Source organism: Tympanuchus pallidicinctus, unplaced genomic scaffold, assembly GCF_026119805.1.
Source record: "Tympanuchus pallidicinctus isolate F22 unplaced genomic scaffold, pur_lepc_1.0 scaffold3, whole genome shotgun sequence".
NCBI lineage: Eukaryota > Metazoa > Chordata > Aves > Galliformes > Phasianidae > Tympanuchus > Tympanuchus pallidicinctus.
Window position 1 is genome coordinate 5,131,568 of NW_026294747.1, and position 16,513 is coordinate 5,148,080.

The window sequence follows — 16,513 nt, forward strand, 5'->3', positions numbered from 1 at the left end:
AGAGATGGCGCTCAGTTCTGGGGGGGCACAGAGGACACTCGGGGTGGGGGCAGGACATGCTGTCCTGTGAGTGCCGTCTCCGTCGCCTGTTTGCTGAGGCTGAGGTTATCGGTGCCGATGCCTGGCTCTGTCCCTGGTGCCCTCTGGCTTTGTGGCACCCCTGTCCTTCAGTATTCCCCCAGTGCCTCCAGTGCCCTTGGCTCCCACACTGTGTCCCCATCAATTCCAGTCCCTTCCAGTGTCCCCAGTGTTGCTGTGGCCCCCAGCCCTCCCAGTCCCTTCAATCTCCCCACTTTTGGCTTAGCATCCACAATGTCCCACTCCCTTCCCTGTACCTCTAGTGCCCCCAGTCCCTTCAGTTACCCTCCAAGTCTGTCCAGTGATCCCAGTGCCCCAGTGCCCCAAGTCCTTCACCCAACCCCACCCCTCCCTGTGCCCCCCATTCCTCCCATCCCTCCCAGTCCTGCTCAGAATCCCCAGTCCCACAAGTGTCCCTCATCCCTCCCAGTCCCACCAGCAATTCCTGTGTTCTCCCCAGCATACTGCATTCCTACCAACACCCGCACCCTTCCTCGTTCCCCCGGTGTCTCCCATCCTTCCCAATCCCTCCAGCTCCGCCAGTGTCCCCCACCCTTCCCCGTGCCCTTATTACCCCTCGTCCCTCCCAGTCCCTCAGTGCCCCAGTGTCCCCAATGCCTTCAGCTCTCTCTAGTGTCTCCAGTCCTCACATGGAGTCCAGTCCTCATGCCTCCCAAACCTTCCACTCTCCCAGTGCCGCCCATGCCCCTTATCTCCCCAGGTCTCCCAGTGCGCCCAGTCCTTCCCATTTCCCCCAGCACCCGCAATATCCCTCGTCCTTCCCAGACCGCCCAGCACACCCCGGTGTTCCCCATCTCCCCAGTGTCTCTCAATCTCTCCCGGTGCCCGGCTCGAGACAAGACTGTCGCTCCGCGTCCGTTCCCTCGGGGTCCCGCAGTGCCCGGCGCGGGGTGTTTAGGACCCGCCGGGGTGAGGCGGCGCCGGTGCCGGTCCCGCCCCGGCCCCATTGTCTGCGCGCGGAGGCGGAGGGACGGCGGCGGAGGCTCCGCTCGCACGGACGCTCCGCGGAGCCCGCACGGCCCCGGCTCCGGAACCGGTCCGGCCATGGCCCTGGCCGAGGGGCCGTACCTGTTGCTGCTGGCCGCCGCCCTGCTCGGGGCTTCAGGTGAGCACCGCGGGCACCGAATTCCCCCCGGGCCGGAAACTGCTCCGCACGGCTACCCGGGGAGAGCCGGGAGGTGGACGTGGGATGAGCTGGGATCTGCCCATGTGCTCCTCGGTATTTACCGGGGTCTGCCCTGGGTGGTCGTGGAACCGCGGAGTGGTTGGGTTGGAAATGGTCCTTGAAGATCACAGACCCACGGAATGGTTGGGTTGGAAAGGGTCCTTGAAGATCACGGAACCATGGAATGCTTGGGTTGGAAGGGACCTTAGGAATCATCCAGTCCCCACGATCCATTTGGAATCTGCCCCATGTGCTCCACGGATCTGGTGGGGATCTGTCCCACACAAGCCCTGTATCCCCAGGTGCACAGTGCCTGGCTCCCACCCCCAGCACTCACTCAGCACTGCTCCCCCCAGCAGACTCCTTCCTGGGCAGCTTGGGGGTCGGACTCCCCAGGAGCAGAGCGCCCACGGCCCACGGGAAAGCCATTCCCTTGTGTCAGTGCCCATCCTCGCCTTGGTGACGGTGGTCTCCATCTCCGCAGCCAGCAGCGAGTGGTCCCCCCCGGAGCCCGTGTTCCTGCCTGTGGAGATGGAGCTGCAGGCAGTGCCCGAGCACTACCGCCTGCAGCGTGCGGATGGAGCCCTGCCTGCCAACACCTCTCTGCACACCCGTTCCGACACCTTCCTGCTGCTGCCCCGCCAGCCCACCGCTGGCCCCCCGCCTCTTCTGCGAGCCTCCTACCCGCCCTTCAGCACCCACCAGGTAATGCCAACCGCCGCAAAGCCGTGCTGACCCCCAGGGGCCACCACTCCGCCATCCCCGTCTCTTCCAGGAGGTGCCCACCAAGAGTCACACCTGGGCCGTCCGTGCCGTGCCCCTGCACAGCACTGTGAGTCCAGATGAACCCACCGCCCGCGTCCTCTTCCACCTGCACGGCCCTGACTGGCGTGGACGGCGGGACCCCCCTGGGGAGCACTCGCTGCCCTGCATTGTCCTGCAGGCCCAGCAGCGCAGCCGGACGCTGCAAGGCTCCTGCCGTGTGCAGGTGGGTCGCAACCCGCAGCCCCAAGGTGCTGTCGCCGTAGCGCTGCTGGCCCCGCTCTGCCCCCAGCCCTAAGGCTGCTGTCCCCCCCCAGGCCCCACTGGGCATCTGCTTGGTGGAATTGGAGATCCCAGCACGCTGGTTCTCCCCGGTGACGTCCCCGGAGTCAGTCGAACTGTGGTATGGTGTGGCTGGGCCAGGAACCTGCAGCCATCCCAGAGCCACAGTGGAGCCCCTGCGGTACGTGGGGATGCTGGAGCTGCAGACAGTGCCGGCAGTGGCACGGCGGCAAGAGGTGCCGTTGGATGAGAGGGTGCTGCTGCGCGTCCCCGACAGAGCCTTGCGGCCTGGGCAGCGCTTCACCGCCAGCCTGGCGCTGCGGCACAACTTCACCGCCATGTTGCTGACCCTGCGGTGAGAGCACGTGGTGAGGAGGGGGGTTGTGACGGGGGCACGGTGTGACGGCCCTTCCTCCTTACGTAGAGTCAAGGCCAAGAAAGGGCTGCAGGTGGTGGCCGCCAGGTCTGCGGACCCTGCGTGGACTGTCCACTTGGAACGCAGCCGTGGCCCCAAGCACTGGTCGGCTGTGGTGACGTGTCGGCGCAGCAGGGACATCCATAGGAGCACCAGGTAGGGGCAGGGACACGGGAGAGATCTTCAGTGTGGCACCTGGTGGGGTCCACTTGGGCACGGGGACCTGTGTGTGGCACTGCATCCATTTCAGTACGGCCCCATTTGAGCATGGGACCTGTGTGTGGCACCGCTCCCATCCCACTGTGGTCCAGTTGGTCACAAGGACCTGTGCGTGACACTGCATCCATCCCAGTATGGGTACAGAGATCTGTGCGTGGCACTGCATCCATGCCACCGTGGCCCAATTGGTATTATGGCCCACTTGGGCAAGGGAACTTGTGCATGTTGCACTGTCCCTGTCCCAGCAAATTCTAATGGGATGGCAGGAGGTGTGGGAGAGCCCCATTTCAGCAATAGATCCCAAAGGGGGATGCAGGATGGTCCCATCCCAGTAGGTCCTAGTTTGGGATGTGGGGCGGCCCTGAAGCAGTGGGTCTCTGTTGGTGGACATCCCCATTCTGTTGGGTCCCCGTCCCAGTGGGTGCCATCCGGAGCTCTGTTCCCACAGGGCACTGGAGGCGGCTGAGCTCCTCCATCTGGAGCTGGCGGTGGAGAATGGCACAGGGGCTCAGGCACTGGCACGACCCCTCACCTGGCAGGTGGAATACCCAGGCCAGGACCCTGAGGCGCAGAAGGACAAGCTGGTGTGGGAGGTGCAGGTGTCGGAGCGTGACATGCGCGTCCTCGTCCCCCTGGTGCAGGTGGGTGCCCCCATCCCGCAACCCACCCCACCTTCCCACGGTGCTCAGCCCCACTGTGTCCGCAGGAGCTGGAGATTCTCAATACGTCCCCGCTGACCGGTGTCCCCCGTACCATGCCGGTGACATTGGTGACGGTGGAGGTGGGTGGTACCGTGTCTGAGCTCAGTGAGCCGCCAGGCTGTGAGTCAGCAGATACACAGGTGCTGCAGGTGAGCATGGTCCCAGCCCCCCCAGCCGCACTCCCTGGGCACCCTCTGCCCCTCCGTGTGCCCCAACAGGTGTCGGAGGGCTGTGACGCGGTGTTTGTGGGGGGCAAGGAGAGCCGTGGTGCCCGTGGGGTGCGGGTGGACTTTTGGGCACACCGCCTGCATGCCTCGCTGCTCTTCACCGTCTGGGCACCGCTGCTGCCATTGCGTGTCCAGCTGGGAGACACTGCCCTGGAGCAGGTGCGTGGCTGGCGCCTGCCCGGGAACACTGACAGGTGAGAGGAGCACTCTGTGCCACTGCTGCTTTGGCGTAGGATGGACGGGAGCTGGCACTTGTGCTGTGTGTCCCTGTCCCTCTGAGACCTATGGTGCACGTGCCGCACGTCTTTCTGAGTCCAAATGGCGCTCACGGTGTGCCCCCGCCCCCCATCCCGTGACCCAGTACCCCACCAACCCCCCCTGGAACTCATGGCACTCGCCCCTCTGCCTGTGGGTGACACACGTGTCCTCGTGCCCACAGCTCTAGCAGTGATGTGGAGGACCCTGGGGAGGATGCTGAGCGGCGGACGCGGAGCTGCCGGCCGCAGTATCAGCGCACGGCAGTGCGGTTCCTGGCATACTTTGTGGCACATGCACAGGATGGTGGCCGCCACCTGTCCTACTTGCCAGGCCCTGAGTGGCTGCTGGATGTCACACACCTGGTGGCCAGCTGGGCACGCGTGCAGGACCCCCGTGTGGCATCACTGGAAGGCGGCACCGTGCTGGTGGGCCGAGAACCCGGCGTCACCTCAGTGGAGGTAGGTTTGGGGCAACGCAGGGAGATGCGGTACTGGAGGGGATGCTGACCAGCTGCCTGCAGGTGCGCTCCCCGCTGTCGGACGCCATCCTGGGCGAGCAGATGCTGGTGGTGTCGGAGGAGAAGGTGGCAGTGACAGAACTGCGTGCTGCAGTGGTGGCAGGGCTGGAGCTGGCACTGCACCTGGAGCCTAGCCACCCTGGCTTGCTCACTGCCGTGTGCCAGGCCACGGCCACGCTGCGGGGCTCCAAGCAGGTGAGGATCTGTGGGTGGCCCAGGGGGAGCTCTGTGCCCCGGTGCCACCCTGGTGCCACTCGGTGTCCTGGCAGGAGGCGACGCTATCTGTCTGGCTGTCCTTCTCTGATGGCACGCTGGCACCGATGGAGCTGTACGGTGGGCAGGACGCCGTGCTGGCTGTCACCTCGCTGGATCCCACCGTGGTCACTGTGGTGGGGACCTCATCCTGGCATCCGCGAGTGGTGGCGGAGGGGCCGGGCCGAGGGGCCCTGCTGCAGCTCAGTCTGCACCCCCTGGATGTGTGCCGCCGTGGCCGTCACCGTGCCGCTGTGTTGGCTGCCGGCACTGCCTTGTTAGAGGTGGCTGGGGAGCGCAGGACCCCCCCGAGCAGCCCCCGGTCTCCCATGCCATTCCCAAGGGCAGAGGGGGCCATGTCGGGTGAGGCAGTGACGGCGGGCCAGGGGGAGCATGGTGATGTGGAGCTGGTCAACACAAAGCTGCAGGGCATGGGGTCTTCCTCCGAGGAGGAGGAGGAGGAAAGAGAGGAAGGCTATGGCCGTGGCATGCAGGAGGAGGAGAAGGAAGAAATGGTGAAGGCCCCTGCACGTGTGAGCGACCTGGAGATCGGCATGTACGTGCTGCTGGGCGTCTTCTGCCTGGCCATCTTCATCTTCCTCGTTAACTGCGTCTTCTTTGTGCTGCGCTACCAGCAGAAGGAGCCACCCGACGCCAGCACCGCTGCTGCAGCTTCTCAGCCCCACAACTGGGTCTGGCTGGGCACTGACCAGGAGGAGCTGAGCCGGCAGCTGGACCGCCGGCAGCCTGAGCCTGACAGCCTGCCGGGCCCCCAGCCTGAGCGCTGCTGCTGTGCAGACCCTCTGGCACCCGACACGGGGTCCCCCAGTGGCACCTCAGTGGAGCCCCGCAAAGAGGGGCCTGTGCCAGGGGGCAGCCGGCGGAAACGCGTGGAGTTCGTCACCTTTGCACCCCAGCGTGCCCCCGAGGATCCCCCCCAGCCCACCCCCAATGTGCAGTCCATCCTGGTGGCTGGTGAGGATGACATCCGCTGGGTGTGCGAGGACATGGGGCTGCGTGACCCTGAGGAGCTGCGCTGCTACATGGAGAGGATCCGTGGCAGCTCCTGACCCCCACCAGGACCGTCCTCTTTGTCCCTGTTCCTCCGTGGAGGGGACGCTGGTGGGACCATCCCTAAGCCCCATTGGGAATCAGTGACATCCCGCTGTCACCTTGCCCTGGGGTTTCCACTGCGGTGCTGGGGACACGGGGTCCCCTTCCTTGCTGCGGTTCTCATTGCCACATTGTGTTCATAGTGCTGATGCTGAGTTCTGTGCCCCCCCCTTGACCGGCCTCGTGTCCGTTTTGTACAACATTTTGTACCCATTGCGCTGTGGGGTGGGGACCCTTATTTATGGAAGATTTTTAAGTCTGATTGTTGTTACAGAAATAAAATATTTAAAACAGAAGAGTGGTGCCTGGTGTGGTGACACAGGACTGGGTCACTTTGCACTGCTGGGGACAAGCACAGGCTGTTTGCTTTGGCACCAGGTGTGGGTGCATGTAGGAATATCCTGGCTATGGCCCAGCTGCTGTGACCTTGGGCAGGGAGTGGGCAGCATGGGGATGGGGTTGGGATGGGATGAAATGGGTTTGGGATAGAAAGGAATGGAATGGGATGGGAATGGGATGGGGATGAGATGGAGATTAGGTGGGGATGGGATGGGACAGGATGGAGATTAAATGGGGATGGGGATGAAATGGGCATGGGATGGGATGGGAATAGGATGGGGATGAAGATTAGATGGGGATGGGATGGGATGGGATGGGATGGGATGGGATGGGATGGGATGGGATGGGATGGGATGGGATGGGATGGGATGGGATGGGATGGGATAGAATGGGATGGGGATAGAATGGGGAAAGGAAATGGGGATGGATGGAGACAGTGATGTAGCTGCTGTGCTGGGCTTCCTCAGTTTCATGAAGGCTCCCAAATCCATTTCCCATCCCACTGCTGTGGTTTCCGGTGGTAGACCACACATCCATGCCCACCTCTTTATCCCTGGATGCCAAAGCGATCGGCTGCATCCAATCCATCCTGGTTATCCCAGGGTCCCCCTGTCCCCACTGCTGGTGGCAGAGTTCGTCCCTGTAGTGCGCGTGGGTTCTCCTAACCCCTCTCATCCCAAATCAGAGTGGGGAGCAGTGTGATCCCGCAGTGCTCTGAGCTTCTCCCACACCACCGATGCACTACAGGGACACCACGGGTGCACGGCATGGTCCCCAAGCTGCCTCCGTTACCCCTCAGCGTACCGCTTCCCACGGGCATGTGATGCTGCAGTGGGACAGGATGGAACCACCCCCACACCGGCACCCCTGGCTTCCTGCATACCGGGGCCGGACGTGCGGCATGCAGCAGCACGGGGCCACATCCCGACACCGAGCAGCACCCGACGCAATGGGCAGGAGGTGAGGATGGAGGTGCTGTGCCTGCTGCTGGCTGCTCTCTGCGCTGCTGCCGTGCCCAAACCAGGTATGCCATCATCCCCAGCCCTGGTGGGATGTCGCCGACACGTTGGGTTTGATACACGGTGAGGATGCTCGGCACCAGTGGGGTCTGACCCAGCATGAGGTCTCCCATTCCGTGTCCCCTTGCTGCCACCAGGGAGGTGAAGCTTTGCCGTTGTTCCCCAGGATCATCCCACCCCATCCCATCCCACCCTGCTTTTTGCACCAGACCGTTGTTCTGCAAAGAATGCTGCTTCACGTGGAGCACTGCTGAGAGAAAGCAAATGCTTTGCCCATGCTGCAGGCTGTGCAGAGGTGCCTCTGCTTTTCTCCTCCTCCCAAGCTGAGCAGTGAGGCGCTGAGCTCACAGCCCTCTGTTCCCAACAGACCCGGACACCATTTTGCCCCCAGCACATGCATGGTGCCCTAAAATCTCCCCTCACCACCAATCACCTGGGCACAGGCCTGTCCCAAGCCCCACTGCTAAGCCTGAAGTCTTTCCCAGAGCGGTCCCCTGCACCGGGAGGGTCAACGTGTGGCCACATGGGATGAATTTGAGGTTTTGGCTTAACAGCAGGCAACCTCTGGTCGCCATTTTGTACCTCCGGTGCCATGCTGGGGACCAGCACCCCACTGTCATCCTACACCTCCCTGCCCTCTCTTTATAGCTCCAGTCGAGGCAACGGGAGTTCCCACCGCTGCGCCGAGCAACACTTCGGCAGAGCCAGGTGAGAATGGGCATCCATCTGTGGGGCAGCGGGAGCAGGGACCCCCCCGCCACCCTCATCCCGAGCTACCTGCAGGTCCCTGGGGCACAGCCATGCTGCGCCTGGCTGGTGGCAGCCACCCCTGTGAGGGCACAGTGCAGGTGCAGCACAGTGGCCACTGGATGCCTGTGTGTCGGGAGTCCTGGAGTGCTGCTGCCTCTCGGGAGCTGTGCCACCACCTGCACTGCGGGGATGCTGAGGGTGATGCGGTGATGGCAAGCCTGGACAGTGACAGAGATTTCTCCAAGGGATGCTCAACTGCGGTGGCCAACTGCAGTGGGTGGGAGCCACAGCTCTGCCAGCTGCAGCTGGCCACTGAGCCCAGCTGCTGTGCAGCAGGGCCGGCAAACGTCACCTGCACAGGTAAGGGCACAGTGGGTGCACGCCGTCCCCGTGGCACAGTGCCGTGTGCCAGCGCCTCTCCATCTCACTCAGGTGCCCCGGTGCTGCGTCTGGCTGGTGGGCACAGCCGCTGCGAGGGCCGGGTGGAGCTGCGGCAGGCGGGCAGCTGGGGCACGGTGTGTGACGACGGCTGGGACCTGGCTGACGCCGCCGTGGTGTGCCGGCAGCTGGGCTGCGGCTGGGCGCTGCGTGCGCCGCGAGAGGCCGCCTTCGGCCGGGGGCACGGCCCCGTGCTGCTGGACGAGGTGAACTGCAGCGGGCACGAGGAGCAGCTGAGGGAATGCCCTGCTGCCCTGCAGCACGACTGCAGCCACAAAGAGGACGCCAGCGTGGTGTGCTCGGGTGGGTGACGTGTGCGCTGGGGGGGGGGGGGGATGCCTGTGGCACTGTGCCCGTGCTGCAGCACCATCCAAAAGCGGTGCCGTGGCGCTGTCTGGTCCTTGTGTCATGGAAATGGCTGCCCCCCGTGCTGTGGCACCGTCCTGACCCCAGACAGTGCCCTTGCAGAGCACCACGAGTGGCGGCTGTCCGGAGGTAAGGACGGCTGCGCGGGTCGCGTGGAGGTGCGTTACCGTGGGACATGGAGCACTGTGTGCGACAGCACCTGGTACATGCTGGAGGCTGCAGTTCTGTGCCACACGCTGGGCTGCGGGGAGCCACTGCTGCGTCCTTCCTTCCACCACACACTGCCCACCAAGATGCTTTATGAGTGCCCGGACTGGCAGCCCTCACTGGCGTACTGCCGCTGGACCTACAACAAGTCAGCTCCCTGCCACGAGTCCCGTGCTGCCGGTGTCGTCTGCAACGGTACGGCACTCTTTGTCCCCATGGGGAAAGGTTTGGGCCAGCAGCCCACCTGGGTTCTGAGGCTGCAGCCTCTCCTCTGCCCTCCTGCAGGCTCCCTGGGCTTGCAGACCCCAACGTTGGAGGTGACCGTGATGCCAAGTGGTGGTACATCCCCAAGCAGTAAGTGTGCTTTGGGGGAACCAAGGGGTGAAGAGGTGTGTGTAGGAGAGCGTCATGAGCTTTGTCCATTCTCTGCTGCAGCCACAAAGGGCTTGGGTGCAGCTGGGGGCCTGTCCCTTCTGCACATGCCTCTCTTCATCTCATGTGTGGTGCTGGCAGTGCTGCTCCTGCTCACACTGGTGGTCTTCTCCACTGCCTTGCTGTACTTGAGGAAGAGGAGCGGTGAGGATCTCCCTGGGCATAGGGGCTGCATGGGGCACTGCTCCCAGCCATACTCTCACTGATGCTCTCCATTCTTGCAGCTCTCACTCTGGGGACTCCAGTGCCACTCCTGGTGACCCACAGCAGCCAGGGTCACGACATGCCCTTGGAGACTTGCAACAACTACAGGGAGGCACCCGCAGACCTCCCCAAGGGGCCAGGTGGGTCTAGCAGATCACTCATTGTGTTAGCACCATCCGCTTTATGAGTCCTCGGCAGCCCCATCAACCCCAGCAACCCACCATCCCCATCAGTCCTACACGCTCCCTGAGTCCAACAGCCCCTCCAGATCTGCTGGTGACTGCAGCCCCAGCTCTCTCTCTCCCTGCAGACTACACACCAGCAACCCTTCCCACCACCAAGGGCTCCGACTCCTCTGACTCTGACTATGAACGCTACGATTTCAGCAGCAAGCCACCCGTGGCCCTCTCCACCTTCCACAGTGAGACCCCAGCCCCCACCCCGGCACCTCCCCACTATACTGGATTCCCCCGTTGACCCTTTTCCTCACACCCCACAGACTCACAGCGCCGACCGCCGGGTGAGCAGCTGCTGATGCCCACCCAGGACGGGATGGAGCCATTTCCCACAGAGGGTGCGCCAGCACCATCCTCCTGTCCCACAGTTGTCTGTCTGCCTGTCCAGGGATGGGCGAATGGTGGCCCTGTGCTTCCCTAGTGACATGCACCCTGTGTCCCCGCAGTGCCAACCGTGCAGTGTGCCCACCCATGGGGCAGGGTGGGGAGCTCATCCTCATCCTCTTCCTCCTCTTCCTCCTCCCCGGAGCCCTACTGTGGTGAGAGCGCAGCCTCCACAGGTGCCTGGCACTGCCCGCAGCCCCCATCACGCAGCACCCACCCGCACACAGCACCCACCAGTAAGGGGACTGAATCATCTGTAGGGATGGGGACAGCCCTGGGCATGGTGAGAGCACCCAGTGATGGGGATAGCTCTGGAAATGGGGATGGTGAGAGCACCCAGGGATGGGGATGGCCCTGGGGATGGGGATGGTGTTAGTGTGACTTCCTGGGAGGGAAAAGCTCTGGGGATGGCAATGGGGTTGGTGAGACCCCCAGGGATGGGGACAGTCCCAGATGGATGCGGGGACCCAGGGAGTGGCAGGAGGGCTGAGAGGTGCTCATACATCTCCTGCTTTCCACAGCACCCCCAGACGTGCCCTGTGTGCCCATCCCAGTGCTCAACATGCCGTGGGTACCCCCACCCCCAACAGACCCCAACTATGCTGACAGCTCCAGCACCTCCTCAGGGGAGTGGTATGAGAACGTGCAGGGTGCCGAGACATGTGGGGACCCACCCCTAGAGAAACACACACAGGACCCCAGCTTCTCTGAGGGGAGTGACTACGATGACATCCAGGGCTCTGGCTGCTGAGAGTGGGAACAGGCAGCGGGGAGGGGACTCTTATCCATAACACAGCCGTGGGCCATTAAAAGCTTTTAGCCCCATCTGCCTGGCGAGCCCTCATCTCTTTCTGGGTGTACCCAAGGGATGCCATTCCCGACACCCTGCCCCATCCCAAGGGTACTCGGGCTGCCATGCTCAGACTAGCATGGAACCCAGCGGGGTCCTGGGGAAGCTGAGCTATCATCGCCTCCGGGCTCTGAGCCACAGTGGAAAATTTGCCCCCTGTCACATCCTCCAGCTGTTTACTGAGCTGAGCGGCTCTGGCAGCCCAGAACAAAGGGGCCGCACCGCAACAACAGAGGAAGCACTGAAATAGCAACAAAACCCCAGACAAAGGGGAGAGAGAGGAGACGAGAGCAGGGCTGCGAGCGGAGACTGTGTGGGGCCAAGCTACGCTGCGCACGATGCTATCCGCCCAGATTTAGGGTGCACCAAGTACCACGTCCCCACTACTTGGTGGTGAACTGAGCACCGCTCTGCGTTTCGGTGAGAAATGGGGTGAGCGCGTTGGGTCCCACCAACGGACCGCTGCAGCCAGCAGGATCAGCGCTGCCCACCCTGAGCATCTCTTAGAGACCTCTACTTGAGTCACGGAAAATCTTCAGCCCTGAGAAAGTGTTGAGGCAGGAAACTCCCTGGGAGTGGAGATGTGGGGCCAGAGTGAGGCTGTGGGGTGGGGGGCCTCTGCAGGTAGAGGGCTGTGGTGTTGCTGTGTGGAGAGCTTGGTGGCCCTGTGGAGCCGCCATTCATCAGCACTGCCACCAAGTCGATGGCGAGCGGTTTCCTTTGCATGCCTGACCTGGATTTGGGGAAATTAATTAGGGTGCAATCAATCAGTGCCTCCCCAGCACCCATGTGCCTCACAGCGACATGCTGTGTCCCCAGAATGCCTGTAACTGTGAGAACTGTAGCAGTGCTTCAGGCACGAGACACGTGGTGCTCACCCAGCTTTGGGTAGCAGCTCCAGTGCTCAGCTTGGCTTCTACACACTGCCTGCAGCCCTGAGAGGACCCCGAGGACAAGGAAGGTCCCCATGGCCCCCAGTGCTGGGCACGTTCACTTCTCCTTGGGCTCCCTCCTTCTGTGGGGCTGGGGGCTGATGGGGATCCCTTGATGGGGACGGAATGGGGACGGGATGGATGGAAAGGAGTGGAGATAGGGATGGGATGGGGTTGGAGATGGGATGGGGAGGCAGTGGGTATGGGATGAATATAGAGATGAGATGTAGACAGGGATGGGATGTGATGAGACTGGAGATGGGATGGGGATGGGAACAGGAATGGGGGCAGGAAGGGAACGAGATGGAGATGGAAATGGAGATGAGGATGGAGTGGGGATTGGATGGAGATAGAGAAGGAGATAAGATGTTATGAGGTTGTAGATGGGTGGGGGATGAGCATGGGGTCAAAAATGAGGTACAGTCCCCCTCTTTCTCGCTGGTTCTGCCTCTGGCGAGGCAGCTGCCAGGATGCAACTTCAAATGAGGAAGATGTGACGCAAAAACCACAGAGGGAAGAAAAACAGCCTGCCGCTGCCTGCCTGCCCCCTCCCCCTCCCAGTCTCTCCCCCCCCGGCCTCCCTTCCCCAGGCTGGGTACAGAGGCGTCGCTGCTCCACACACCTCCCGCTCAGCCACCAGCACCGGGGCGGAGGAGGCAGCACGACTGCATGGCAGCCCAGGCGCCCGCCCTGTGCCTTCTGCTCATGGTGGGGATGTGGGGTGAGTACGCTGTGCTACTCCTGGGGCACACTGCCCATGGTGTGGGGCGCAGGCTGATGCTGCCTCCTTCTCTTGCAGCTGGCTGCAGGCACAGAGGAGCAGCCCTGGGCCCTGGAGGTCAGTGCGCTTTGGGGCTCCGGCTTTGGGGTTTTGGAACCTGTATGGTTCCACGGTGGCATGGGATGCCTGCCCAGTGCCAGGCGGGGGATGCTGACCACCAATGCTCACTGTTCCAGAAAAGCCCACCTTGCGGCTCTCTGGTGGTGGCTGCCGCTGTACTGGGCTACTGGAGGTGCAAATGTGGAGCGGATGGAGCCCTGTGTGTTGGGATGGTGTGAGCCAGGACAGTGTGTGCCAGCAGCTGGACTGTGGCCCTCCTACCAAGCTGAGCTTCATGCCTCCCAACCTCGAGGAGCAGCAGGCATGGGCTATGCGGTGCGAGGGGATGGAGAGGTGCCACTGGGTGGCCGCCAACTGCAGCCAGCAAGCCATCGTCGCCTGCAGTGGTGAGCATGGCTTTCCTAAGGCCATCTGTGCACCCACTGCCCCCACCTGCTGCCTCTCTTCTCATTTCAGAGCCAGAGCCCACCAGAACCGAGCCCCCACCTGTGCCTCCCACCACCAGCCCTGAGCCCACCGGTGAGAGCCCCCTGCCCACAGCCACCCTGCGGAAGCTCAGCTGGGTGGCGGGATAGGATTTGCATAGCGAGGATTTTGTTCCCCACCAATGCGAATTTGGGGCCGAGGTCCACGTGTGTGATGGCTGCACTGTCTCTGTTCCCTCCCCAGGCGCCCCATGGCTGCGGTTGGTGGATGGCAACTTCAGCTGCTCAGGCTTTGTGGAGCTGCACCTGCGGGGCCGATGGGGGGCCGTGGCACTCAGCCCAGACGTTTGGCCGGAGCTGCCCACCCGCATCTGCCGTGCACTTGGCTGCAACAACCCCAGTGATATCCCCATTGGTGTCGCTGTGGGTGACACCGTTGACCCCATTGGTGGCCCAGTGGGTGGCCCCGTGTCTCTGCCATCAGAGAGCCGCCTGCCCGTGAGGTGGGAGGCAGTGGTGCCGTGCACCAGCCCTGAATTACTCGACTGCTTCAGCTGGACCAGCCATGGGCACAGGAAAGCATCCACCTTCCTCATCTGCCCAGGTGAGCATGTGACAAGGACACAGGATGGGTGGCAGTGGTGCCCCTTGCACTCACATACAAAGACAAAACTGCACACATTTGGTTACTGGAAGATGTACGCAGCATCCTGCTTGTGCCTTGGGATTGCCAAGCCCTTGGCCCTCGCCTCCATCTGCTCAGGCTTTGAAGCTGTCCTGCGGGGCTCGGGGGGCTTAATGAGATGACATATTGCTGTTGTGGGTTTTCATGGCTGTACTTGCCATGGGATGGCACTGTCTGTGCCACCGTGCCACCAGTCCTCTCCCTGCAGGTTCCCAGCCACGTGCCGGGCGCAGGCTGGCAGGCGGCCCCACGCCATGCGAGGGGCACATCGAGGTGTTCCAGAGGGGCCACTGGCACGTGCTATGTGACGAGCAGGTACACCGTGTCGAGCGAGGCCGCCAGCTCTGCAGGGAGCTGCGCTGTGGGGACCTCTCCTTCAGCGTCGAGCTGCGGGACTCCCATGCCAGTGGGATCATCTGCAAGGAGCGTTACCTCCACCTCTGTCCCGAGAGCCCCAAGGAGGTCTATGGCTGCTCTCGCACCCATGTGGTCTGTAAGCAGCTGTGCGCCCACCCCTCGCAGTGCCACTCCCTTGGGGGTGCCACCTGCATGGTGACGCCATCTTCTCTCAGGCCAGATGTCGAAGCCACCTCCTGCTGGCACCGCACCTGGCACAGTGGCCAGCATCTGCCTGGCCCTGCTCCTGCTGGGAGTCCTGCTGCTCATCTGTGGTCCCCCTGCCTACAGGAGGCTGATGAAGAGGAGTAGGTGGCCAGACCCCCAACCTGTCCCCAAACCCCTCTCTTTGTGTCAACCACATCCCCCACCTCTCTGGAGTTTTTAGGGTGACATGTGCACTCCATGTGCCTTCCCCTGGATCCCACACTGATGCTACCACTCCATCCTCACCGTTCCTATATCAGTGCTACCATTTCATCCCCATTTTCCCTACGCCGTTGCCACCACCCTGTCCCCACCGTCCCCGTGCTGCCTGCAGCACGAGGATTAGGCGCATAAATGAGCGCTCAATATGAGACAGGAGATTACCAGGAGGATTACTGGGCATGGCAGATGGGGCCACAGTGGGCTCTTGGGGGGACACAACCTGACTGCATCCTCTCCCTCCCTCTCTCCATCCCTTCCTCACAGTCTCCAAGAAGAAGCAGCGGCAGTGGATCGGCCCCACAGGATTGCACCAGAGCGGTGAGCAGGGAGCGGGGTTTTGGTGTGGGCTGTAAGCAGCTCTTGCTTCTTGCCACTGCATTGAATTGTCAGTGCAGTGCTGGCTTGGTGGCACCAAGCACTCTTCCCAAGCCACCCTGCCTTGCAGTCTCCTTCCACCGCAACAGCACTGTCACCCCGAGGGCAAGAGTGGAGGAGCAGAGGGCGCAGGGGAGGGACAATGATTATGCTCAGCCCCCCCAGAAGAGCCTGTCGGCATACCCAGGTGAGGACACTGGCAACGTGCACTCCCTTCCCATGGGGAAGGATGAATGTGGGGCTCTGTAACGCGGGCACCATCTGGTGGCACTGGGTAAGGAGCCGTGTGTGGTTCAATCCACAGCCCTGGAAGGCACGGCACGAGCTGCCAGCGCCCTGGACAACTCCTCTGACAGTGACTACGACCTGCACTCTGCCCGCAGGCTGTGAGATGCAGAGGTAGGGCCGCCCCATTGATGGGATCGGTTAATTCAGCTGCACAGAGCCGGAGGAACAGATGGGTGGATGCCCACAAATCCCCATCCCCGCGGTGCTGGAGCCCACCCTGCTCACTTGGGGATCTCTCTGCTGGAGCTGAGCCCACTCGCATCCTTTGCTGCGCTCATCTCTGACCCCACGATGGCCTCAGGGTGCTGATGCGCCTCAGCCTCTGAGCAACCTTTTGCTTCTTCCTGCTCGTTCTCTCACTTCTTGGCCTCCTTCCTGCCTGGGAAAGCGCAAGGTGGGGGCTTTCTGAGCTCTGCATGCGTCTGAAAGTTTGCACCGTGGGGCCAAGGGCTGCCGTGATGCAACCGCGCGCCTTGGGGCTGTAAGCAGAGAAATGAAGTTGGCTGCGCGTGCGCAGGGCAGCACAAGGGCTGTGCAAAAAGCAAAGCGTGGATGGGCAGCGCAGGAAGAACAGAAACATCGAGAAGCAATCCATTGAATTGGTAATAAAATGGTTATTTCTGGTAACGATGCCTTGTTCTCCACCCTCTGCTACCGCGCCGCTCCTCGGATGGCCAACCAAAAGGCACCACCAGCACAAGGGATGGATGAGCAAGAAACGTGCAGAAAGGCAGCAAAGGGCCCCTCGGGGAGAAAGAGCCGGAGAGCAGGAAGGATGCGCTAGAAGACAGTGCAGGAGGGTGAAAGGTTGAGTTGACAAAATGGAGAGGAAGTCAGTGTGAGGCTGCCAAGATGGCACGGAAAGATCAATAGAGCTCTGTCATTTCTGAAGGTACCACTGCTGGGA

At 62.4% G+C, this 16,513-nt stretch overlaps 3 protein-coding genes across 4 annotated transcripts; all 3 read left to right on the top strand.

Annotated features, from left to right (window-relative positions):
• Nucleotides 1–35: 35 nt before the first annotated feature.
• TMEM132A (transmembrane protein 132A) lies at nt 36–6,306 on the top strand. 2 transcript variants are annotated; one of them, XM_052693376.1, is made up of 11 exons: nt 36–1,204; nt 1,749–1,969; nt 2,040–2,252; nt 2,344–2,663; nt 2,733–2,879; nt 3,391–3,583; nt 3,649–3,792; nt 3,862–4,064; nt 4,310–4,586; nt 4,649–4,840; nt 4,915–6,306. In XM_052693376.1, the coding sequence occupies exons 1-11, from the start codon at nt 118–120 to the stop codon at nt 5,965–5,967; spliced, it is 4,050 nt and encodes a 1,349-aa protein (XP_052549336.1). In that variant the 5' UTR covers nt 36–117; the 3' UTR covers nt 5,968–6,306. The 2 variants fall into 2 exon arrangements, with proteins under 2 accessions (XP_052549336.1, XP_052549335.1); XM_052693375.1 differs by having other exon boundaries at nt 3,649–4,064.
• A 779-nt stretch (nt 6,307–7,085) lies between these two features.
• Nucleotides 7,086–12,033, top strand: CD6 (CD6 molecule). Its single transcript, XM_052696366.1, is given in 13 exon segments — nt 7,086–7,119; nt 7,122–7,373; nt 8,017–8,076; nt 8,152–8,478; nt 8,551–8,859; nt 9,025–9,324; nt 9,415–9,483; nt 9,565–9,705; nt 9,786–9,905; nt 10,076–10,186; nt 10,265–10,339; nt 10,448–10,621; nt 10,907–12,033. Coding segments are annotated over 13 exon segments (2,202 nt in total). The 3' UTR covers nt 11,137–12,033.
• Nucleotides 12,034–12,259: 226 nt separating this feature from the next.
• Nucleotides 12,260–16,233, top strand: CD5 (CD5 molecule). Its single transcript, XM_052696368.1, is given in 11 exon segments — nt 12,260–12,726; nt 12,729–12,888; nt 12,967–13,005; nt 13,125–13,394; nt 13,465–13,527; nt 13,678–14,037; nt 14,327–14,611; nt 14,691–14,822; nt 15,208–15,261; nt 15,389–15,505; nt 15,623–16,233. Coding segments are annotated over 11 exon segments (1,782 nt in total). The 5' UTR covers nt 12,260–12,510; the 3' UTR covers nt 15,709–16,233.
• Nucleotides 16,234–16,513: the final 280 nt, after the last annotated feature.

Excerpts from the sequence above, each read along its gene's own strand:
- TMEM132A (XM_052693375.1), top strand. The coding sequence starts at position 118 with ATGCCTGGCTCTGTCCCTGGTGCCCTCTGGCTTTGTGGCACCCCTGTC. Across the intron at positions 1,205-1,748 it reads CGCCCTGCTCGGGGCTTCAG|CCAGCAGCGAGTGGTCCCCC; the intron begins GTGAGCACCGCG and ends CCATCTCCGCAG. Across the intron at positions 2,664-2,732 it reads GCCATGTTGCTGACCCTGCG|AGTCAAGGCCAAGAAAGGGC; the intron begins GTGAGAGCACGT and ends CTCCTTACGTAG.